General features: G+C 41.2%; 1 protein-coding gene across 2 annotated transcripts in view; it reads right to left on the minus strand.

Moving 5' to 3' along the window:
• The window catches only part of lamc3 (laminin, gamma 3), a 250,542-nt gene that overhangs the window by 86,489 nt on the left and 137,148 nt on the right, over positions 1-26,905 (minus strand). For both annotated transcript variants that reach the window (XM_021590591.2, XM_021590589.2), the window contains one exon: positions 20,691-20,927. In XM_021590591.2, the coding sequence (XP_021446266.2) occupies positions 20,691-20,927 (237 nt within the window). The remainder of the gene's footprint in view (positions 1-20,690; positions 20,928-26,905) is intronic.

A 26,905-nucleotide genomic window follows, 5' to 3' on the forward strand; every position in this document is an offset into this window, starting at 1 on the left:
AATTTGTGGATTGGTTGAAAAACTAGTTTTAATGACTCCAATATAAATGTATGCAAACTTCTGACCTCAGCTGTAGGTAAATTAAATCATCTAAAGGAACATTTTCATTATTTATTAGCCTAGTGGATATAAGTGTTTTAGGCATATCATGTGAATTAGGCCTCATGTAAAATCATTGTCAAAAGCGCAATAATTGCTGTTGCATGACTAACAGATGGTGTTTACATTACTATATAATTTATCTGGCAGTTTGGAACCATGTAAACAATACTAAATAAAGTATAATTAATACCAGAGAGTCTGTTCCAATTTTTTTTTTTTTTAAGTAAAGACACAGCATAGCAAAGTTTAAAAGCAAACAGAGTTGTGAAATTACTTTAACCAATATTTTGCAGTTGCATGAAGCTTGGTGATCACAGAATCAGTAGGATATTACTCAAACAGTCAAATAGGCGACAGAAGCAGGGACAGCATAGGGCTCAGTGACTCACTATTCCTGGCTTTTGCACAGTTTAAGTATGATATGATTGTCTTTAGCATTCAGTCTCTCCTCTCGCATCAGCTAATTTCGTTTGAAATATTATTTGGATTATGATACATTAATATATTTGTAGGGGTTGATGCATTTTTCGTGAGGGTAAATCTGGTCTGTGATATTGAGTTAGAAATGTAAAACTTCAGAGTACTTAAGCATTGAATACATTGCAACTTTGCCATTTTTTGGCCATTAAGCTACACTCAACTCTGACTGACAGCAGCATCTATCTGTAAATCTAAACTGTGGCACAGATTGGGGGATTTTCACACCTTGCCGAGCTCTTAGACTAGCGTTGTGTAAATTAATGGAGGTGTGAATGTTTCAGTCAGTCTCTCTCCTATCACACTAGTCCTGCATCAGGCCAAAAAAACAAACAGCTGGCGGGTGATCCTGGAGTTGAGAGAGAACTTGTGTAAGTACTATGGCGCAATTACACTTGACATGTGGGCTGACAATTTTCAAAAAACAGGATACTTGTGCATTACAGCCCATTACATAATAAAGGGTGGAAGTTATCCACCACGGAGTGGGACAGTGCAGCTCATATCTGCAGATAACATAAGGCCAGATATTGTGAAAGAATACTTGGGAATTCTGTTGATTTACCCCATCGCTTCAAGAGGCCTACTGTAATTTTGTGGTTCCAAAGGCTAAACCGTCACCTTCAGATGGATACGTGTTTTCAGAGAGAAGCCAGCTGCGAGCCTGCGACCAGACACGGTGGATGACATCCTTTTCCTGCACAGCAATTTGAATAAGCCCAGTGTTGAATGGACTGTTTTTGAATTGATTTTAGTTTTTTCAAATTTGTTGTCTAATATAAGGCTCTTTAAAGTGATTTGAGTTGTCATTGTGCCGTTTTGCATTGTGGAAAAAAAGACCTGGTCTTACTGTATGGCATGATTTATTTTTAGTCAAATGTTGAATTAACATGCAGCCAAGTGAATTAATGCAAGAAATAGGAATAATAGCTACTGTCTGTAGTCAGAAAAAAAATTTGGCAAAATAAATTGATATTATTTTGTTGGGTAATGGATCGGCTCTCGGAACTCATTAAGAGGCGGCTTCTGTCTTCAATATAATCATTCATTCAGAAGGTTAAACCCATAGGTCTTAGGCCTGCAGTAAATTCAATTAGATTACCAGGTTCATTTTTCATTTGGTTATAATAATCCATGCCTTCTGGGAATGATATGAAGTCCAACAAGTATGGGTGGAGTTGGAAATTTATATGTCAGAAGTATTACAATGGAAATTAACTTTTACTCAATCTGTCTGCATATTTCAAGACATGGTGTCATGTATTGTCATGTTGTGTCTTGTTCCTGTTCTTTCTCTTCACCCTGTCTCCCTCTGCTGGTCGTATTAGGTTACCTTTTCTTCCCCTCTTTCCCCCAGCTGTCCCTTGTCTTCTCTAACTACCTCGTTCACCCCTTTTCCCACCTGTTCCATTTTTCCCTCTGATTAGGTCTCTATATCTCTCTCTGTTCCTGCTCCTGTCTTTGTCGGATTCTCGTTTGTGTTTCTCATGCCTGAACCAGACTATCGTCGTGTTTGCTGCAACCTTGTCCTGTCCTGTCGGAATCTGCCTGTTCATCTAACCTTGTCCTGTCCTGTCGGAATCTGCCTGTCCATCTGAGCCTACGTGTGTTTCGTCATTAAAGAAACTCAGTTTTGTTAATTCGCTTTTGGGTCCTCATTCACGCACCTGACAGAAGAATCCGACCAAGAATGGACCCAGCGACTTCGGATCCTCTCCACTCAGCCGTCGAGATCCAGGGAGCGATGCTAGGCAGACACGAGCAGGAATTGTCTGCTGCTCGACATGCCGTTGAGACCCTGGCCGCCCAAGTCTCCAACCTCACAGAACAGGTTCACCATCTCCGCCTCGATCCACCGGCCACTTCCAGGGCTTTCGAATCTCCGGAGCCCAGAATCAATAACCCGCCGTGTTACTCTGGGGAGCCCACTGAATGCCGCTCGTTCCTCACCCAGTGTGATATTGTGTTTTCTCTCCAGCCCAACACTTACTCCAGGAGCACTGCTCGTATCGCCTACGTCATATCTCTCCTTACTGGACGGGCTCGTGAGTGGGGCACGGCAATCTGGGAGGCAAGGGCTGAGTGTACTAACCAGTATCAGGACTTTAAGGAGGAGATGATACGGGTTTTTGATCGATCTGTTTTTGGGGAGGAGGCTTCCAGGGTCCTGTCTTCCCTATGTCAAGGTAATCGATCCATAACAGACTACTCTATTGAGTTTCGCACTCTTGCTGCCTCCAGTGACTGGAACGAGCCGGCTTTGCTCGCTCGTTTTCTGGAGGGTCTCCGCGCGGAGGTAAAGGATGAGATTCTCTCCCGGGAGGTTCCTTCCAGCGTGGATTCCTTGATTGAACTCGCTATTCGCATAGAGCGACGGGTTGATCTTCGTCACCGAGCTCGTGGAAAGGAGCTCGCGTTCTCCGTTGCCCCCCTCTCCGCATCACTACCATCTTCCTCTGCCGGCTCGGGTGCTGAGCCTATGCAGCTGGGAGGTATCCGCATCTCGACTAAAGAGAGGGAACGGAGAATCACCAACTGCCTCTGTCTCTATTGCGGTTCCGCTGGTCATTTTGTCACTTCATGTCCAGTAAAAGCCAGAGCTCATCAGTAAGCGGAGGGCTACTGGTGAGCGCTACTACTCCTGTCTCTCCTTCAAGATCCTGCACTACCTTGTCGGTCCATCTACGCTGGACCGGTTCGTCAGCTTCCTGCAGTGCCTTGATAGACTCTGGGGCGGAGGGCTGTTTTATGGACGAGACCTGGGCTCGGGAACATGACATTCCTCTCAGACAGTTAAGGGAGCCCACGGCCTTGTTCGCCTTGGATGGTAGTCCTCTCCCCAGGATTCAGCGTGAGACGCTACCTTTAACCCTCACTGTCTCTGGTAATCATAGCGAAACCATTTATTTTTTAATTTTTCGTTCACCTTTTACACCTGTTGTTTTGGGCCATCCCTGGCTAGTTTGTCATAATCCTTCTATTAATTGGTCTAGTAATTCTATCCTCTCCTGGAACGTCTCTTGTCATGTGAAATGTTTAATGTCTGCTATCCCTCCTGTTTCCTCTGTCTCTTCTTCACAGGAGGAGCCTGGTGATTTGACAGGGGTGCCGGAGGAATATCACGATCTGCGCACGGTGTTCAGTCGTTCCAGGGCCACCTCTCTTCCTCCACACCGGTCGTATGATTGTAGTATTGATCTCCTTCCGGGAACCACTCCCCCCCGGGGTAGACTATACTCTCTGTCGGCTCCCGAACGTAAGGCTCTCGAAGATTATTTGTCTGTAGCTCTTGACGCCGGTACCATAGTCCCCTCCTCCTCTCCCGCCGGAGCGGGGTTTTTTTTTGTCAAGAAGAAGGACGGGTCTCTGCGCCCCTGCATAGATTATCGAGGGCTGAATGACATAACAGTGAAGAATCGTTATCCGCTTCCTCTTATGTCTTCAGCCTTCGAGATCCTGCAGGGAGCCAGGTTTTTCACTAAGTTGGATCTTCGTAACGCTTACCATCTCGTGCGCATCAGGGAGGGGGACGAGTGGAAGACGGCATTTAACACTCCGTTAGGGCACTTTGAATACCGGGTTCTTCCTTTCGGCCTCGCTAACGCTCCAGCTGTCTTTCAGGCATTAGTCAATGACGTCCTGAGAGACATGCTGAACATCTTTGTTTTCGTTTACCTTGACGATATCCTGATTTTTTCACCGTCACTCCAGATTCATGTTCAGCACGTTCGACGTGTCCTCCAGCGCCTTTTAGAGAATTGTCTTTTTGTGAAGGCTGAGAAGTGCACTTTTCATGCCTCCTCCGTCACATTTCTCGGTTCTGTTATTTCCGCTGAAGGCATTAAGATGGATCCCGCTAAGGTCCAAGCTGTCATTGATTGGCCCGTCCCTAAGTCACGCGTCGAGCTGCAGCGCTTTCTCGGCTTCGCGAACTTCTATCGTCGTTTCATCCGTAATTTCGGTCAGGTGGCAGCTCCTCTCACAGCCCTTACTTCTGTCAAGACGTGCTTTAAGTGGTCCGTTTCCGCCCAGGGAGCTTTTGATCTCCTCAAGAATCGTTTTACATCCGCACCTATCCTTGTTACACCTGACGTCTCTAGACAGTTCGTTGTCGAGGTTGACGCGTCAGAGGTGGGCGTGGGAGCCATTCTTTCTCAGCGCTCCCTCTCTGACGACAAGGTCCACCCTTGCGCGTATTTTTCTCATCGCCTGTCGCCGTCGGAACGTAACTATGATGTGGGAAACCGCGAACTGCTCGCCATCCGCTTAGCCCTAGGCGAATGGCGACAGTGGTTGGAGGGGGCGACCGTTCCTTTTGTCGTTTGGACTGACCATAGGAAACTTGAGTACATCCGTTCTGCCAAACGACTTAATGCGCGTCAGGCTCGTTGGGCGCTGTTTTTCGCTCGTTTCGAGTTCGTGATTTCTTATCGTCCGGGCTCTAAGAACACCAAGCCTGATGCTTTATCTCGTCTCTTCAGTTCTTCAGTAGCCTCCACTGACCCCGAGGGGATTCTCCCTGAGGGGCGTGTTGTCGGGTTGACTGTCTGGGGAATTGAGAGGCAGGTAAAGCAAGCACTCACTCACACTCCGTCGCCGCGCGCTTGTCCTAGGAACCTTCTTTTCGTTCCCGTTCCTACTCGTCTGGCCGTTCTTCAGTGGGCTCACTCTGCCAAGTTAGCCGGCCACCCTGGCGTTCGGGGTACGCTTGCTTCCATTCGCCAGCGTTTTTGGTGGCCCACCCGGGAGCATGACACGCGTCGTTTCGTGGCTGCTTGTTCGGTCTGCGCGCAGACTAAGTCCGGTAACTCCCCTCCTGCCGGCCGTCTCAGGCCGCTTCCCATTCCCTCTCGACCGTGGTCTCACATCGCCTTAGATTTTATCACCGGACTGCCTTCGTCAGCGGGGAAGACTGTTATTCTTACGGTTGTCGATAGGTTCTCTAAGGCGGCTCATTTTATTCCCCTTGCTAAGCTTCCTTCTGCTAAAGAGACGGCACAAATCATCATCGAGAATGTTTTCAGAATTCATGGCCTTCCGTCAGACGTCGTTTCAGACAGAGGTCCGCAATTCACGTCTCAATTTTGGAGGGAGTTTTGCCGTTTGATTGGGGCTTCCGTCAGTCTCTCTTCCGGCTTTCACCCCCAGTCTAACGGTCAAGCAGAACGGGCCAATCAGACTATTGGTTGCATCTTACGCAGTCTTTCTTTTCGTAACCCTGCGTCTTGGTCAGAACAGCTCCCCTGGGCAGAATACGCCCACAACTCGCTTCCTTCGTCTGCGACCGGGCTATCTCCTTTTCAGAGTAGCCTCGGGTACCAGCCTCCGCTGTTCTCATCTCAGTTCGCCGAGTCCAGCGTCCCCTCCGCTCAGGCTTTTGTCCAACGTTGCGAGCGCACCTGGAAGAGGGTCAGGTCTGCACTTTGCCGTTATAGGGCGCAGACTGTGAGAGCTGCTAATAAGCGTAGAACTAAGAGTCCTAGATATTGTCGCGGTCAGAGAGTTTGGCTCTCCACTCAGAACCTTCCCCTTAAGACAGCTTCTCGCAAGTTGACCCCGCGGTTCATTGGTCCGTTCCGTATTTCTCAGATCATTAATCCTGTCGCAGTGCGACTTCTTCTTCCGCGATATCTTCGTCGCGTCCACCCGGTCTTCCATGTCTCCTGTGTTAAGCCCGTTCTTCGCGCCCCCGCTCGTCTTCCCCCCCCATCCTTGTCGAGGGCGCACCTATCTACAGGGTCCGTAAGATTTTGGACATGCGTCCTCGGGGCCGTGGTCATCAGTACCTAGTGGATTGGGAGGGGTACGGTCCTGAGGAAAGGAGTTGGGTTCCCTCTCGGGACGTGCTGGACCGTTCGCTGATCGATGATTTCCTCCGTTGCCTCCAGGTTTCCTCCTCGAGTGCGCCAGGAGGCGCTCGGTGAGTGGGGGGGTACTGTCATGTATTGTCATATTGTGTCTTGTTCCTGTTCTTTCTCTTCACCCTGTCTCCCTCTGCTGGTCGTATTAGGTTACCTTTTCTTCCCCTCTTTCCCCCAGCTGTCCCTTGTCTTCTCTAACTACCTCGTTCACCCCTTTTCCCACCTGTTCCCTTTTTCCCTCTGATTAGGTCTCTATATCTCTCTCTGTTCCTGCTCCTGTCTTTGTCGGATTCTCGTTTGTGTTTCTCATGCCTGAACCAGACTATCGTCGTGTTTGCTGCAACCTTGTCCTGTCCTGTCGGAATCTGCCTGTTCATCTAACCTTGTCCTGTCCTGTCGGAATCTGCCTGTCCATCTGAGCCTACGTGTGTTTCGTCATTAAAGAAACTCAGTTTTGTTAATTCGCTTTTGGGTCCTCATTCACGCACCTGACACATGGCATATAAGGGTGCAGTGAGATGGGTTGGACGATACTTTTCTTGTCAATCATCTTGAAAAAAATGTACACACGAAAACTGAAAATCAACGAATGTCAGCTTTTAAATGCTTTATTATCCAAATGTTGAAAGTGCATGTGGGCGACGGAGATAAACAAAATGGTGCAGTTTGGCGGAGAGTGATGCGGGCACTAGAGATGGGGGTGTGAACAGGTGGTTATGGGCAGATGTGATGTAGTTGTTGTTTGTTATCTAAAAAGATCAAATAAAATCGTACAAAAAAATGAAATAAGTAAAAATGACAAGCTTGCAACGCGCATCTAATTATTCATTATAAATAGGATTTATTTGATTTATTTCGTTTCCATTTTCATTGTAACCACAATGTTAGAAATATTTGAACACACACAACATGAGCAGATTTAACTTAGTCTTTAGTAAAGAAATGTTTTGACTATCAGACTTATTTATTTTGATTCAAAGCCACGAATGAGTGAGTCACTCAGCTTTATGCTGACAAATATATCTTTATACTGTGAAATAGCCTACTAAATAGGCCAAGCCTAAACTAATGTATTAAATTGCCTAAATAAACTAGTACATTTCGTAAATAAATGAAGTAGCTCAGATCTTGAAAATATGGGCAACCTTTCTCCCCTCCCTATCCTTGCTGGACTCTCTTTCATTCAGTTTCTTCTTGACTTCAGCAAAGAAGGACTCCGTGTTTCAGAAACTCACTTTATATACAGGGGCTATCACTCTTTCACACTGTGGTAAATAAAGCCAGTTATTATTTCTGTCTGTTTTTAGAGGGAGAGAAACCAAAAGCCTACCATGCCTATTTTTCGAAAATCGTCAGTCCACATGTCAAGTGTAATTGGGCCACAGTATTTACCCAAGTTCTCTCTCTATTCCGGGACCACCTGCCGGCTATTTTTTTTGTTGCCTAATGCAGGACTCTAGTACCAGAGAAGAGAGACTCTTGGACTGAAACATTCACACCTCCATTAATTTATGAAAAGATAGTCAATTTTTGCCACAGTTCAGAGTACCAATAGATCAGCATTCTAACTACCCCTTGTGATAGTGTGGTGCAATGACAGAATGACGCAATTTACCACAATCTGTCACCATCTACCACAAATCTGACCGACTTCACAGGTTGAACGTTTGAACATAAAAAATGTTTTTTGCATCATATATCATATTTTTGTTGTTGTTGAACTTTCATGTGCCGTAATAACAAACTTGTATGCCATCTGTAAATACAAATAAAGTTGCTAAATTATGAGCCTAGTTGGATTAGCCAAAGAAAAAGCCAGGAACCTTCCGCTAACCATGATTGGCTGAGATACTGAGTTGGCTGGACATGCCGAGAGATGACTTTCAGATCGGTCCTGCAGTGTAGCATCTTTTGTCTATAAAAGTAGCTGCTCGTTATGCGCAGATAATCCTTTCTACTGCAGTTGTTTCTAAAGATATAAAGTCAGCCACGGAGAACTGCGAATATGTTGCTACTGCTCTCAATAACATCGCTGCCCTGAATTTATCAGGTGCTATCGACAAAGGTCAACGGGAAAAAGTTGTGATGGACTACTTTCTGGAGGATGATCAACAGTGTTGTTGTCACAGAAGAGGTTGACCTAGTTTTGAAATCAATGGAAGTCAACGGGCCAAACAGGCTGTGTAAACTAAACGGAAATGACACAGGACGTCTTATTTAATAAAAGGGTTTGCAGTCTGCCGTGAAGCTTTCATCCTTGTATACGAGTAAGAATCTAGCTACAGTTTCAGAAATTATACATTTCTAATTTTACAGAAAGTTATTTTCATTACAAGTTAAAGCTTGCTGTTAGCTAGCCAGCTGGAGTTCGATGGCTGGCTTGCTAGCTAACATTGAACGTACTTGGTTAACTTTAGCTAGATATGACAATCAGTTTGTATTATTAGTAACATCACTCTATGCATTGGGATAATAGTAAAAATGTGTAGCTAGTTAACGTTACATGTCTAAACAAAAGACCCCAAGTTAAAGTTTGCCATTAGCTAGCTAACGTTAGCTGAGGTTAGATGGCTGGCTTGCTAGGTAACATTAACTTAATGTATGAAGTGTGTGTAACGTTAGTGATGTTTTCTCAGAATGCCATTTCACAACGCTAGTTATAGCCTAATGTTAGCTAGCTAACTAGCTAACATTGAACCTATTTGGTTAACTTTAGCTAGTTATGACAATCAGTTTGTATTGCTAGTAAAATCTTGCTGTTAGCTACCTGTACGAACTGTGTATTGTGATATTATCTCAGAATGACATTTCGCATCTATTGTATAATAATGCTAAAATACTTGTATCTGGAATTTGTCTTTCAGCATCAGTAGAACATGCCTGACTTTCCTCCACCAGTCAAACAAGGAGAATGGTCTAATGCCTCCCATCAACAAAAGAGCTGGCCCGAGCAAGCAAAGGCAGCAGTGCAGTCATCAACTACATGCACAAGCTCCACCAAGGCCTGGACCTTCATGTTCTGATCACAGGCCACACCAAGTTTGCCCTTGACTGGTGCTTCGGCCTTATCAAGCAGCCCTGCAGAAAGACGAGAGTGAACACCTTGTCTGAGATTACTAGTGTTGTGAAGGACAGCACTGTGACAGGGTCAACATCTCACAGCTGGTTGGACTGGAAGATGGTACGGTGCTGGTGGAAAGCTAAGGCTGGCAACAACACCTGACTCCGTTCTTCAGGCCACTGCCACAGATAAAGCAGTCGCAGCCCTTCAGGTGAAAATAATTGTTGTTGTATTGTATGAGGTGAATTGATGTTGTGCATGGTTGTAATGTCTTCAGATTTCTTGCTGTTGTTCTTATTCATCTGCTGCGCAATGCTGTCATCCTTCCACCCATAGATTGTCTGCCTGTACAAGCACCACCTGGACTGTACACAGCTAGACAACGTATCAACGTATCTTTTTGAGAAGATCGGGGAGTTTAGCGAGGAAGAGGTTATGGACGTCACATGCCCTGCACCAAAGTCCAGGGCAGGACAGTAATAGCCTCTCTCCTAACACATCTCATATGTTGCTGCTACATTTTTTTTTATCCTGCTGCTTAGCCACTTTACCCCTGATTGTATGCATATAACTGCCTCGTCTATCACTGATATAGTTATTGATATCGTTCTTGTACTGTACATACCAGAGGTGTGGACTTGAGTCACATGACTTGGACTCGAGTAAGACTCAAGTCACAAATATGATGACTTGGACTCAACTTTGACTTTTAATTTAAAAAATGATGCTATTAAAAAATGTGTGCATCGCATCAACTCTTCATTTAACAGATTACAGTTTGAATCAGACAGCAGCCAATAAAATTGTGCCAGCTGAGAAAAAGTTGTTCGTGGCAGTGCAGAGGAACGTTGGCGGGTGAATTCAGATGGAGCCCTTGGAAAGATGATACCCAAAAGTATTATATTTGGATATGAAGACAACGCTTTATCAACAAAAAACAGATTGCAACTTCAAAACATGTGGGAAGAAAATTACAGACGGAGGCGCAACAATTTCCAACTTTGTTCGACATTTGATTTGATTTGGATCTCTTTTAGTCCCCATTTGGACTAATCTTCCAAGAGTCCTTAAACATTAAAATACAATGTATAATACAAACACATTTTCACATGTAACACACTATTACAAACATACATAATATAATAACTTAATGACCCGATAAATACTCAATCTAAAAAATATTGATTCTTCATCTACTATAGTCCCACAACATTTCTATGTATTATATTTAAATGGTTTTAAAATATTTTTTACATTTATATATTGAAAGGTTTCTGGGTTTCTCAGTTAATTTATTCAATTTCTTTATTGCTCTAAATCGAAATGTTATTTTGCCTGTTTCTCTTTTCTGTCTGGATAACGCATAGATGGTGGACAATCTATTCCTAGTATTTACGGAATGTCTGTCTCTTACCAACTGAATACCGTTGTGAATAGAACTTGGCATGTTTTTTTCATTTATCTTGTCAATTGATGACCAACCAAGAACATTGCATATGACTGCAACAGAAGAACCATATCTCCACCTTAAAACAATCCTTGCTGCTTTGTTCTGTGCAATCTGCAGCCTCCTAACTTCACTTGATGATGCATTTCCCCAGACCACAGAACAGTAGTTCACTTGACTCTCAATTAATGCTTGTGTTATTTGCTTAAGAATTTTTCCTGGTAAATATTTAGCTATCCTTCTGATTATGCCTGCTGTTTTAATATATATATATATATATATATATATATATATATATATATATATATATATATATATATATATATATATATATACATACATATATATATATTATATATATATTATTTTACATAGATTAGTTATTTGAGACAACCATGATAAGCAGTTCTCTAGCTGCACTCCCAATAGTTTGGTTTCTGCCACTCCTCAATTTGTACTCCTTACATACCTAATTGTATCCCATGCTGTTTTGGCCTTTTCCTAGTGGAACAGACCAACATAACTTTGGTTTTCTTGGTGTTTAAAACAAGTTTGTTCTGGCAAACCCACTTCCTGATATTCTCCAAATGTCCTTGTAAAGCTTGCTGTACCTGTTGAACCGATTGTCTTGCTGCATAAATTGTAGAATCATCTGCACATATAGTAGCTTGAGTTTCAGCTAAGGCATAGGGAGGGTTATTGGTATATATTAAATAAAGAAGTGACCCAAGGCAGCTGCCCTGCAGTATTCCACAGTTTAACACATCAGGGGTAGAAAATTAACCATTGATTTAGGTGGACTGTTTCCTGTCAGTTAGATATGACTGTACCCAATTCAATCCTTAAAACCATAATGTATTAACTTTGGCAAAATTATTTAGTGATCCACTAAATCAAATGCTGCACTGAAATCTGAAAATTTAGCCACTGGTCAGTCATGTCAACAAATGCAGTGGTAGTGGAATGTTTTTTTGCTCATTGGCTGTAATCAAATCATTATTTTCCATGTACTCCCATATTTGTCTACTCACAATAGCCTCCAATATCTTACTGATTGTAGGGAGTAGACTAATTGGTTGACTATTGGCAGGAGTAATGGGTTCTTTGCTGTCTTTCGGAACACAATTTCGCATGCTTCCATACATTTGCAAACATCCCCTTTTCCAGTGACCAATTAAATATGTATCTCAGTGGTACTGCAATCTGGGGAGCAGCACAGCGAAGCAAAAAATTGTCCATAAGACCATAAACTGTAGATTTATCATCAGGTAATGACTTCAATAGGTTTAACATCTCCTCCACTGACACCATTTGGGGACTAAAAGAGCAGATCTTGTTGCTCATAATATGATCATCAATCCATTGGAAAATAGCTTTTTTTTGGAAGAATGTATGTTTACATTGTTGCTCAGAAAATTGATTTTCTATGTAAAACATCTGCAAAATGATTGGCAATACCAACTGGTTTTGTTATTATTCTCCCGTCAACCTCCACACTAGATGGGCATGATGAGATAGATGTACCAAGTAAGCACTTAACTGTGTTCCATACCTTTTTAGAATCATTTTCACAATCAATAAAAGCATTGTTGTAAAATATTTTTTTTATCTTTTGATTCAATTTAACTGCATAATTACATAATGTTCTATAATTCTGTTCATCAATTTATAATTTTGACTTGGCTGCTAAGACTTTTGCCATATTTCTTTGAGAAAAAGCCTCACCCAGTTCATCATCAATCCATGGAGATGGATGAGCAGCAACTGTACTCTTTCTTATAGGGGCATGATGGTCCATTACCTCAGTGAGCAAATCAATAAAACATTCTGTAGCATGATTTAAATCATCCTCTAGATGAATCAGCTCCCAGGGTACAGCAGCCAATTCATTTAAAAATAGCTCATGATTAAATGTTTAAAAATGTATCTTGACCACAACCCTAGGGGGTTCTTTGGACCTTGGTGTTCATGGTTATGGTCACAATATTATGGTCTGTCCAGCCCACTGGCATTGATCTGTCTTTTTAAGCATTGCAATGGTATATTACAGAAAATCAGATCAATGCATGTATCTGAACGATGACCCAACTAATTGAATGATGATCTAGTAGAATCATTAACCATTTGTTTCAAACCACAGTTCTTAGCATATCTCATCAATTTTGTTCTATTCAAATTATTGTGATCCTTCCAATTTATATTAAAATCACCCAAGATAAATACATCTCTGTTGCTATCTGTGGCCTGGTCAAACCCAGTACATAAGTCATCCAAATAGGACACTTTAGAGCTAGGAGGTCTATACACACACCCCACCACATCCCACCTGGTGAGGCAGATGTACTTGAGCCCATAGTGCTTCTACTTGACATACATTAAGGTTATCCCTCCTCTTAAAATGTATATGATTCTGAATATACAGTGCTACAGCCCCACCATTCCTATTCCTATCCCTTCTCAGTAGACTATATCCATGAATGTTAATTTGCCCATCATTTACAGATGTATCTAAATGTGTTTCGGTCAAAGCCAAAATATGAAAATGATTTATGTTGACCAAGTGAGAAAACGTAATGTATTTTGTCAGGAAGGCTACATACATTAACCTGAGCTATACGCAACCCTTTCCTTGTCAGGAGGAGATCAATAGAGCATGTATTTGTTGTAGTTGAGGTTGTTATGATACACTACAACACACAAACTCAAATTTGAACATTACATTAAAATAGCCAGGGAGTCATTCATGATTTGCATAAATGTAATATACTAACTATTACTCTTGTTAAAAATATGAAATGGCATTACATTTGGTGAAGAGCATGCGTAGCACATTCATCTCCTGCACATCTATCACTTCAGTGTTTTATTGGTATATTGTAATTACTTCGCCACCATGGCCTATTTATTGCCTTACCTTACCTCATTTGCACACACGGTATATTGAACTTTTCCACTGTATTATTGACTGTATGTTTGTTTATTCCATCTGTAACTCTGTGTTGTTGTATGTGTCAAACGGCTTTGCTTTATCTTGGCCAGGTCGCAGTTTGTAAATGAGAACCTGTTCTCAACTAGCCTACCTGGTTAAATAAAAGTGAAAAAAAGAGCACATTATGACTTGTTTAGGACTCGAAACTCAAAGTTAAAGACTTGAGACTTGACTTGATGTTCTTGACTTAAGATTTGACTCGGACTTGCCTGTCTTGACTTGGGACTTGAGTGCTAAGACTTGAGACTTACTTACTGAAAAAGTGTGTGCGAGCAAGGAGGCCTACAAACCTGACTCAGTTACACCAGCTTTGTCAGGAGGAATGGGCCAAAATTCACCCAACTTATTTTGGGAAGCTTGAGGAAGTCTACCCAAAACGTTTTACCCAAGTTAAACAATTTAAAGGCAATGCTACCAATTACTAATTAGGTGTATGTAAACTTCTGACCCACTGGGAATGTGATGCAATAAATAAAAGCTGAAATATATAATTCTCTCTTCTATTATTCTGACATTTCACATTCTTAAAATAAAGTGGTGATCCTAACTGACCTAAGACAGGGAATTTTTACTGGGATTATATGTCAGGAATTGTGAAAAACGGAGGTTAAAAGTATTTGGTTAAGGTGTATGAATCTTCCGACTTCAACTGTATGGAATACTATGTGACAAGTGCGTGTGTAACAGTATATTAAGTATCCTAATGTACTGGCGTGAAGGCAAATGGGCAGTGGTGTTTCAGTAAAAATACTTTAAAGTACTCCTTAAGTAGTTTTTTGGTGGTATCTGTACATTGATCCCTACTGCATCAGATCTGCCAGACTCACTAAACACAAAGGCTTTGTTTGTAAATTATGTGAGTGTTGACCCTGACTATCTGTCAATCAATTTATTTTTTTTACAAATTAAAAAAATTGTGCCATCTGGTTTAATATAAGGAATTCGAAATGATTTATACTTTTACTCAAATATGACAATTTAGTACTTTTTCCACCACTGAATGTGGCTGGGGTTTATAGCATTTATTTCACATGATCCAATCAATTTAGACAAGTGTGTCTGGGTAAGTGTCATCTAATATTTATAAAATTGTTTTATCTGGACACTTTCTGTTTCCCTGGAATTTTTCCTCATTGTAGGCTACTACCACGCTTAGTCTTATTCTTTACTACACTACTCACTGTTTAGCACATGACCTCACATGTGAATCCTTAAAGAGATGCGTGGGGATGGTTTAAGAGGGTGTGAACAATGCTGAATGGGTGTGTAGACAGAGGAAAGCTCTCAAGTAGGTACCACAACATTCAACATTCATTGGCCCTTTTCCCATTGTTCCTCAAAAATGCAGTGTATGATAAACCATTTTGTAGCTTTGAGTCTTTACTTTTATCCAATGTAAAAATAACAATTTCCAGTTTTACTACATAAAACCGTTTTGAGCCGGTCAGTCACAAATGATTGCGGCATAATCTCAAAACTTTAAATTGAGGAACCAGTGTATTTCTAGATGAAACACTGATTAGGTTTGGTGAAAAAGTTAGATTTTTTTCTATTGTACTTAGTCAATTGGAAATGTGTTTAAAGTTGAGAAAAAACAGCCTTTTTGATGATCTGTTTTGAGTTTTGTACTAAGAGTTGTGAAATTTTACCACATACTCCTGAAAATAGTACCAAACCAATTAAAACACCTGTAAAATGTAGGGGAGGTGGGAAATTATAATATTTTTGGGGCGTGGTTAAGACACAGCTCTTTTTGTGCAACCGTGAGTGATGGTGTCATTTCTGCAATTAAGCAGGAAGTGGTGTGCCTTGTTGAATATATATATATATATATATCACCGTTAAGGGCTGTTCTTGTGCACAACACATCATGGAGTGTCTGGACGCAGTACTTAACTTTGGTTTAATGGCCTAATGTTATAAAGCCCAGAGGTGCCTTATTGCTTTTATGAAGTGATTACTAATGTATTTAGAGCTGTAAAACTACATGTTTTGTCTTACATGTGGTGTGGACTGATATACCATGGCTTTCAAGCCAATCAGCATTCAAAGCTCAAACCACCCAGTTTATAATAGATTTTATATAATGTGTTATGTTATGCTAGTACATATTCTATGAATACGATCAGTGACGGAGTTTTGTGAAAGACTCATGTATGATAAATGCTTGACTAAAGTCAGTGGTTCTCAATTCTCTCCCCAGGGACGTCTAGCTGTTCCAGAGGTAGCTTACTTGATTCAACCTGCCCAATTAACACAACAATAATGCCTAAGGAGTGAACAGATAAAATCGTGTTTTTTATGAAATTGGATAATATTTAAAGGAAACCAGATCAAAGTATGAAGACCAAAGTATGAAAAATGACTGTTGCTTCTACATTTATAAAGTTTGATCATAAAGTTACTTGTCCCCTTCCTGATAACATATGAAACACTTGGATTCATTATTAAGGGAACAAGGTGACATCACCGTATCGCTCATTTTTATACATCAATGGTAACATAATATTCTCTTAATGATATTAACTGTCTTCTTGGTAAACAATTCCAGTGTAGATTTGGCCTTGTGTTTTAGGTTATTGTCCTGCTGAAAGGTGAATTCATCTCCCCAGTGTCTGGTGAAAAGCAGGTTGAACCTAGTTTTCCTCTAGGATCTTGCCTGTGCTTAGCTCCATTTAGTGTATTTTTTATCCTGAAAAACTCCCCAGTCCTTAATGATTACAAGCATACCCATAACATGATGGAGCCAGGACAAAAAGCTAATTGCTTTGTCAATTTTCTTTGCAGCATTACTTTAGTGCCTTGTGGGAAACAGGATGCATGTTTTGGAATATTGAATTCTCTACATGCTTCTTTCACTCTGTCAGTTATGTTAGTATTGTGGAGTAACTACAATGTTGTTGATCCATCCTTAGTTTTTGCCCTTTCACAGCCATTAAACTCTAACTATTGTAAAGTCACCATTGACCTCATGGTGAAATTCCTGAGTGGCAATTGAGTTAGGAAGTACGCCTGTATCTTTGTAGTAACTGGGTGTATTGATACATCTCCTAATGTGTAATTAATAACTCCACCATGCTCAAAGGGATATTCAATGTCAGATTATTATTTTTTATATATCTACCATTAGGTCAAATAAAATAAAATGTTATTGGTCACATACACATATTCAGCAGATGTTATTGCGGATGAAGCGAAATGCTAGGTGTCATTCTTTGAGAGGCATTAGAAAACCTTCCTCGTCTTTGTAGTTGAATCTGTGTTTGAATTCCACTTCTCGACTGAGAGACCTTACAGATAATTGTATGTGTGGGGTACAGAGATGAGGTGATCATTCAAAAAATCATGTTAAACACTAATATTGCACACAGAGTGAGTCCATGCAACTAATATGACTTGTTAAGCACATTTTTACTCCTGAACATTAGGCGTATCATAAGAAAGGGGTTTAATACTTATTGACTCAAGACATTTCAGCTTTTAATTTTTTATTAATAAAAAAAAAAAAAACTTTCCACTTTGACGTTATTGGGTATTGAAGGCACTGTAGAACATGTTTTTAATTAATAGGTATTTATAGAACCTGAGGAAAAGGTTCTTTATAGCACCATACAGGTTCCATGGTTATTTATTGAACCTTCAAGAAAGGGTTGTCCTCTTAAGGATTCAACCCTTTTTTTCAATTTTTGCCTAAAATGACATACCCAAATCTAACTACCTGTAGCTCAGGACCTGAAGCAAGGATATGCATACTCTTGATACCATTTGAAAGGGAACACTTCGAAGTTCGTGGAAATGTGAAATTAATGTAGAAGAATATAACACAATAGATCTGGTAAAAGATAATACAAAGAAAAATGTTTGTTTTTTTGTACCATCCTCTTTGAAATGCAAGAGAAAGGCCACAATGCATTATTCCAGCCAAGGCACAATTTAGATTTTGGCCACTAGATGGCAGCAGTGTATGTGCAAAGTTTTAGACTGATCCAATTGACCATTGCACATATATTCAAAATGCTCTATCAAGACTGCCCAAATGTGCCTAATTGGTTTATGACTACATTTTCAAGTTCGTAATTGTGTATTCTCCTCAAACAATAGCATGGTATTATTTCACTGTAATAGCTACTGTAGATTGGACAGTGCAGTTATATTAACAAGAATTGAAGCTTTCTGCCAACATCAGATATGTCTATGTCCTTGGATTTTTTTGTTTGTTACCTACAACCTCATGCTAATCACATTAGCCTACGTTAGCTCAACCGTCCTGCAGGGGACACACCAATCCTGTAGAGGATATATAGCACCAATTAAAGGTTTTCTTGTGGCTACAAGGAAATAACCCCTATCTGGTACTATTTAAAATGCTTTCTTGTATGTAGAGTAATCTAAAAGGGTGATAGAAAGATATGAGTTGGAGAGAGAGAGAGAGAGAGAGAGAGAGAGAGAGAGAGAGAGAGAGAGAGTGACGAACAAAATGAGTGTTCCTTAGGGGTTCTTTAGGTAGTGGAGCCGTTTGAACCCTTTGAGCTCTTCAATTGTTCTTTATAGTTCATAAAAGGGTACTGTGCTCTTTTAGAGATAATTCAAATGTATGGGTGGAAGCTCATTTAAATATTTTGGGTCTGGTTTCCACATAGCTTTTCTTGTGCCACCCAGTTTCTCATATGTTATATTACACTATTACATGTTATATATGCTCAGAAACAGTGTGTTGTGAAAAACTCACATATGGTCTTGCATAAATTGAGACCGGTTGACTGATTCAGTAGTTTTCAATTCTCTCTTCAGGCACCCCCAACCATTCCAGACTAGGGTTGAATGACGGGAACCCGGTTACCAAGATTTACCGGGATTTACCGCCCAAAACCACTCCTTTTTCTTGGGATAAATAACTGCGAGAAACCGTTAAATTACAGTATATATATGAACAGCATCGTGTGAAATGGAACTGTTAAATGATATGCAATGTCTAAATCTGGCTTCTCTACATCCTCTGCATGATGAATCAACGATCAGGGTGGGGACAGACCCATCTCAGTATTTAGCACAGTTCACTATGCATGTAGACCTATCATCTCATTATGGTACGTTTTTTACTGGTGACAGTGTAACCGATGTGAAATGGCTAGCTAGTTAGCGCGGTGTGCGCTAACTAGCTAGCCATTTCACATCGGTTACACTGTCACAAGTAAAAAAGTATAATATAATAGCTTGCTGGACAGTATTTTATTTTAACATTTCTTATACCAATAGACTATTCGAAGAGGGACACAAGCTCTTTTTTTTGCTGAATGTTTAATACAGCAGCCAATAGAACTCACGGGGAGTTTGAAAGAACAGCAAACGCACAATGGCAGTAGGCTATAGCAGTTATTTATTCAGACCCATAACCATTCAATCTTTGTGAAGTGAAGTGAAAGCCTTCTCCATCTAATTCTAGTCCTATATTAATCAAGGATGATAAGGACAACAAAACAAATTTCGTTTAACTGTTGAAAGCGAGGAAGGAATGAAGCAACAATAGAGAGAGAAAGAAGAGGTAAGCCAATAACACTGGGGGAAATATTATGAAAGCTTCAGCCTACTAATAATACAAATACGCTCTATTATATTTCAAAATTAAAATCAAATTTTCTAGCCTATATTTGTATATTTGTAGGCTGCATGTGCTGCACCAGTATCAAATGTTTTCTTCTGCTTTATCATGGTTTGAACAATGTGCGTAATTCCGGTCCATATAATACAGTATCATACAATACAGTACAGTAATACAGTTCACACTGAAAAAGATTAGCCTACTGGAGCTAGTTTAATTTATTTACCCAAGAGAGTATACAGCTAGCTACATCTGTGGGCTTTTATGTTTTTCTGCCGTGCGTGATGTTCAGTAGCCTATATCATACAGTCAGTATATGTATTAGATAACGGCACAATCATTCGGGCATCTTTTGGCTTGGGCTCAAGGATGGTGCTATATGGAACCTTATCGTAAATGTAGGGCTTATAAAATGTATTTAATATATGGCTCATCAGTCTCAGGTAGCATCAGGCTGATCCAAGCTCTAATTAAATCTAGACATTTATATGCTTTATATAACTTTTGAATGACACTTCCATTTTTTGGCTGGAAATACCGGGTTACCCAGGAGAAAAGTGATTTATTCTTGGGATGGAACATTTGTAAAATAATGAGAAAATATTCAACCCTATTCCAGACTTACAAACACAATAATAGAACCTATGTAATTTTAACAATACAATATGGCTATTTTTCCAGAATAAATAAAAAAATGTGTGGTTCTACAAAGAACCTTTGAGATTGTAAAATCTTCTTTATGGAACCATTCTCCATAAATGTTTTATAAAGAATCATAAAAAGGGTTCTATATAGCCCTCAAAAGGGTTGTTACCATTGCGGAACCTTTTTTGGTGCTATGTAGAACCTTTTTTTTAATGTATCTTCACAGAACTTTAAGAAAGGGTTATTTACATCACCAAACAGGTTCCATTTAGAACATTATGAAAAAAGGTTTCATATAGCACCAAAAAGGGTTCTGCTTATTTTACAAGCCAAAGAACCCTTATTTGTCACTATATAGAACCATTTGCTTTCAGTGTGCAGAGAGAATAGTAGAAAAGAGTGGGGAAGAAAAGTGAAGGTGGAGAAGGAGATAGAGGATATGAGAAGAGAGAAAGAGAGAAAATGAGAGAACAATAAAACACGAGAGACACAGATTAAAAATCTCCTACCTGTCTCAGGGTGGCAGGGTCCGTGCTGGTGGCAGGTGCAGGGCACACAGGGTGACAGGGGTCCTCTGTTAGGGACCTCTCTGGTGTAGCCTGGGGCACAGAGCTCACAGAACTGACCCCCAAACCCCGGGGGGCACGTACATACCTCAACCCAGGGAGCAGGGGGGGTAGAGGATGTAACAGGGCTGGAGAAGTGGGCAGCGGAGGCCAGGGTTACCCCTGAGAGTTGGGACGTGTCTGGGGAGAGAGTTTGGAAATCATTAATACTTTAACTCCAACTCTGGAGAGAGAGGAGGAAGAGAGAGAGGGCATGAATGCTCAAACGTACTAACTCTGAAAGGCTACTCTGACATACTGAAGTTAATGGTCCAGTAATAATGTGTGATTGATCATCAGGAATTTAGCCAAGTTGCTGTTGCATAGGCAGTGGTGTAAGTACTTAAGTAAAAATAATTTAAAGTACTACTTAAGAAGTTATTTGGGGTATCTGTACTTTACAATTTATATTTTTGACAACTTTTACTTCACTACATTGCTAAATAAAATAATGTACTTTTTACTCCATACATTTTCCTTGACACCCAAAAGTACTCGTCACATTTTGACAGAAAAATGGTCCAATTCACACACTTCCCTATTGTCTCTGATCTGGCGGACACAAATGCTTTGTTTGTCAATTATGTCTGAGTGTTGGAGTGTGCCCCTGGCTATCTGTAAATGATGTCTGAGTGTTGGAGTGTGCCCCTGGCTATCTGTAAATGATGTCTGAGTGTTGGAGTGTGCCCCTGGCTATCTGTAAATGATGTCTGAGTGTTGGAGTGTGCCCCTGGCTATCTGTAAATGATGTCTGAGTGTTGGAGTGTGCCCCTGGCTATCTGTAAATGATGTCTGAGTGTTGGAGTGTGCCCCTGGCTATCTGTAAATGATGTCTGAGTGTTGGAGTGTGCCCCTGGCTATCTGTAAATGATGTCTGAGTGTTGGAGTGTGCCCCTGGCTATCTGTAAATGATGTCTGAGTGTTGGAGTGTGCCCCTGGCTATCTGTAAATGATGTCTGAGTGTTGGAGTGTGCCCCTGGCTATCTGTAAATGATGTCTGAGTGTTGGAGTGTGCCCCTGGCTATCTGTAAATGATGTCTGAGTGTTGGAGTGTGCCCCTGGCTATCTGTAAATGATGTCTGAGTGTTGGAGTGTGCCCCTGGCTATCTGTAAATGATGTCTGAGTGTTGGAGTGTGCCCCTGTCTATCTGTAAATGATGTCTGAGTGTTGGAGTGTGCCCCTGTCTATCTGTAAATGATGTATGAGTGTTGGAGTGTGCCCCTGGCTATCTGTAAATGATGTCTGAGTGTTGGAGTGTGCCCCTGGCTATCTGTAAATGATGTCTGAGTGTTGGAGTGTGCCCCTGGCTATCTGTAAATGATGTCTGAGTGTTGGAGTGTGCCCCTGTCTATCTGTAAATGATGTCTGAGTGTTGGAGTGTGCCCCTGTCTATCTGTAAATGATGTCTGAGTGTTGGAGTGTGCCCCTGTCTATCTGTAAATGATGTCTGAGTGTTGGAGTGTGCCCCTGGCTATCTGTAAATGATGTCTGAGTGTTGGAGTGTGCCCCTGGCTATCTGTAAATGATGTCTGAGTGTTGGAGTGTGCCCCTGGCTATCTGTAAATGATGTCTGAGTGTTGGAGTGTGCCCCTGGCTATCCATCAATAAAAAATAAAATAAGTGAAATGGTGCATTCTGGTTTGCTTAGTATAAGGAATTTGAAATGGTTTGTACTTTAACTTTTGATACTTAAGTACATTTGAGCAATTCCATTTACTTTTGATATTTAAGTATATTTAAAACCAAATACTTTTAGACTTTTACTCAAGTGATGTTTTACTGGGTGACTTTCACTTTTACTTGAGTTCATTTCTATTAAGGTATCTTCATTTTTACTCAAGTACGACAATTGAGTACATTTTCCACCGCTGTATATAGGTGGGAATTCACCCCATATGTCTTTTACTGTTATTTGCCCATGCATGAGGGTGGTGTAGAATATAGCTCTGTAGGATACAGTAGTGTGCAAGTGATATCAGCTGGTAAAGCTAACAATTTTATCATCGCTGTCTCTCTGGATATTCACTGGAGGTCCCGAGGTGCCCAATAAGACAAGCCAGCTGTTCACCATGTCAACTCTGTTACACATTGTAGCTCTATGATATTGTGGGTGTGTGTGTGTGTGCGCGTGCATAAACACATTTGATGCACATGGGTGTACACACACACCTAGCTACCTCACTCTGGGAATCTCTGATAAAACAAAATAAATCAGTGCAGTGGAGTGAGGGAGGAGGAGGAGGAATGGAGGAGAGGAAGAGGAGGAGAGGTGGAGGTATGGCAGGAGCCTGCACCCACAGGGATTACTGATCCCTCTCCTTCATGAATAGTGATGGGGGGATAGTAGAGGTTGAATCCTCCTCAGCCATCATACAGAATACTACCACCACTAGTCAAGGTCCAGCGCCTGGCTTTTAACAGTGTGTGTGCAAGTGTGTCAGTCACAGCGAGTCAGGGGTGTGAGATTTTCATGAGATAATTTTTTTTGCCTGTGTGTGTAATGAGAGGGGGAAAAGACAGGATGAGCATGAGGAAAATTGTGATCAACCGATCCTTCGGCGACTATCAAACACAGTTCATTTACCATACTATCTGCAAATCAGCACCCAACCAACTCATCCCCCCTGTACAACACTCTCTCTCTCTCTCTCTCTCTCTCTCTCTCTCTTCCTTTTCTCCATCTCCTCATGTCTCCCTATTTTTCTCTCTCCAACTCTCTCTCCCACTTCATCTTTTGTCCATCTCCTCACCGCTCCCTTTCCATCTGTCTCTCTTTGCATCTCTTTCTCCCTTCTCTCCATCTTGCTCTCTCCCCCTCTCCCGTCAAACCTTTTTCCACCCCTCACAACTCCCTACCCTAACATAACATTCCCAGTACCACTTAGCTGTCACACAGGCAGGATCCTCACCCAACAATGTGACAGAAATCGCCTACAGACAATCCTGTCATTAAAATAATTCAGCCTAATAATGAATGCCTTAATCTGTGTTTTGGTGCAGGGAGGGAGGGAAAAGCGCTTTGTGGGATTTTCCTATTACCGTCTCTGGGCGTCTGCAGAGATAAGGCACTTCTAACACTGTTTGAGAACTAATTTGAGACACAAATCATTTGCAATGTTTTCCTCTGCGATGTGCTTAGAGGTTGTATGAATATGTGTGTATGTATGTAAGAGGGAGAGAGAGTATGTTTATGTGTGTGTGTGTGTGTGCGCGTGCGCGTGTGCGTGTGCGTGAGAGATAGCGACTGTATGTGTATGTGTACATGCAAGTGTGAATGTGTGCATGTGCATAGTGTGTATGTAAGTTTTAATGTGTGTGTGGCTGTGACACCCGTAATTAAAGTGGCTGAAAGAGAGATAATGGCTTTGAATAGCTATTCTGTCATCTATGTGCTGTAATCCAATCCCTCTCAGATCATCTCAGTACATTGATCTAAACACTATGAGAGAGAGAGAGAGAGAGAGAGAGAGAGAGAGAGAGAGAGAGAGAGAGAGAGAGAGAGAGAGAGAGAGAGAGAGAGAGAGAGAGAGAGAGAACCCCCATCCCCCCAAAAAGAGCAGAAGATTTGGAAGAACAGACAGGCAATATCTGTGAATGAAAGTCCTGCTTTCGCATAGATGGACTTGGCACAACTCATTGCTTCAGTCAGAGCAGGTGTGTGTTGAACACTCAGCGACAAGTCACTCAGTCTAAAGATGCCTTTAACTGATAATGGAAATGTGTGTCTGTGTGTGCCTCTATCACTTATTAGGCTAAAAGTGGTTGTGTGTATAAACTAGACTGATAGAGTGTGTGTGCGTGTGTGCATGCGTGCGTGTCTATCTGAAAGTGAATTAGGCAGACTGTTACGAAGTGAGCTAGAGCTCCAGTAGTGAACTTCCCTTGCCAGTGAACAAACTTGGCAGCTGATATTTGCGAGGCCCAGCGGTGCTATCAGAGAGATTCTCCTCAGAGCCTAACAGAAGAGGCCGGCGATAATGAGAGGGCAGCAGGTTGAGAGCAGGAAGTAGGAACCAGACTGCTGTCTATTAACGAACTGCTGTAGTAAAGCCCTCTCATGTTTGGCAGGAAAATGTGAATAACAGGGCAGAGAGGAGCCACTACACTGACTACAGAGCACGTTGCCTGCTTGCATATCATACCTTAACAACTTTTCTGATGAAGAAAAATGTCTAGGTTAAATAGAACATACTCATAGTAATAGAGTACCGGAGGCACAAAAATGAAAAACATGCTAGCCTTTGCATGTACTGTGTGCACACACTTATGCACTACCACTCCTACAAACACATATACAAACATACACACAGCAAAAGTGTTACAACCCAGGTGTTGAGGTATAAAGTTATATCGGAGTGTTGATTCTAGTGGGGTTAACACCAGTAGATTGAAATTGAATATTGGTGTTAACTTCGAACGACCAACACACAGTAGTCTGAGAACTTCTCTAGGCAAGATATTTTTGGAAAAATGTGTTTTTCACTAATGTTAGTCATTTTGCCCATGTGGTGTTCTGTGCCTGGCTAGTTAGCTTTCACCGGTCTACCTACCAGAGATTCACCCCGATTCTGCCAGTGGCTTGTGGTTATCAAGAAGGATGCGGTGACCAAAGATTATCAGGGGAATTCTCAGGCTGAACAGACAACAGCTGAGAAGTGATGAGATACCATTGATTTTATCCCTTCACAACAAAACGGAAGATTCTCAATTAGAGGTAAGCTAATGTTAGCTAGCTTGCCAGTTTAGCTGGGTTAGTTAACTAGCTAACGTTACAGTCCTGTATTGAACTCTGAAAGCCATCAGCTATATCTTTGGTATACATAATGTCAATCAATGTTGCCTATGCCATGGTAGTCACTGCTAGACCTTCAGCGGAGTAAACATGTTTGTTTGTTCATTCTATCTTTGACCGAAGTTAGCTAACGTAAGCTAGCTAATGTTACCAAATAAGAGTATCTCATCTATTCCACCCTTGTCTGGAAAACAATCTGTTACTAAAAATAGAATTGTCGATATAACTAAATCACTCTTTATTTGTGTGTTGGTAGTCTCAGCTGGCTAGCAATCTTGCTGCCAATTTAGTGACTCTAGTTAGGTAACAGCAAGCTGACTATATTGAAATGTCCATTGTCAGGTATGCTTAGCTAGCGAGTCTAATAGAGATCAATACAATTAGTGGGGTGCTTAAATTGTGTATTGTTGTGTATTTTGTGGAAGGTGGTACAGAAGCTGATTCCACCAACATGCGCTTCCAACCCCTAGCTCTGCACAAGATGAAGATAAGTTGGCCAAAATATTTACAAGCTGACAGCTAAGATAGCTTAATTTACAGTAAGCATGGTATAAACATGAATTGGGTAATGTTTGTATGGTTTTTGTTTTATGGGGTTAACGGTGGTTAGAGGTAGTACCTTCCAGACCACGTAATCAATTTCGTCTACCCCTCTTCACTTTTTACTCATTCTTTTTTTTAAAACTCAGGTTATCTGGAGTGATTCCACAGTGCCTTGCTGAAAAATGCCACAAAGTGGGGGAATTTGGGGTAAACAAGCATGAGGGAGAAAACACACATTGCAGTTATGGAGCATAACAACACTGTGGGACAGAAACCAGTAAGGGACACTGAAAATTATAAAATCAAGACTACACGGTAATAACACAACCACCTTTCCTTTTTCTGCAGATTATCAAAACAAGACAGGTCTACAAAATTCCCTGCAAAGGGCTACTATTGACAATAATGATCTGTCAAAGTAAATGGGCTGGGGGAGGTTTACTGACAGTACTTTGAGATGAGGAAGGGGGTTTTGGTTTTGCAGGTTCGTGCTCAGACATTAAATGCTTCGTTGGGTATGAGAGCGATGGAGGTGCCATTTCTCCTCAATCTGCAGAGAATTGTAGCTAGAGATTGTTTGACCAGATGATGTAATTTACACAAAGATTTTACTGACATCTTGTCTATTTCAAGTCTTCTCTCATTGATCTAGATCGCCCAACACAAGTTGTAGTCTTTCAGAGACTACAGATATAAGGCTTTACACCCCCCCCCCCGTCCCCCAAACACTGCGAAAGTGTGACAGCATCAACTCTAATAAAGTGTTATTTTAAGTCGGAATTT

Source organism: Oncorhynchus mykiss, chromosome Y (assembly GCF_013265735.2).
Source record: "Oncorhynchus mykiss isolate Arlee chromosome Y, USDA_OmykA_1.1, whole genome shotgun sequence".
In the NCBI taxonomy this organism is placed as follows: Eukaryota; Metazoa; Chordata; class Actinopteri; order Salmoniformes; family Salmonidae; genus Oncorhynchus; species Oncorhynchus mykiss.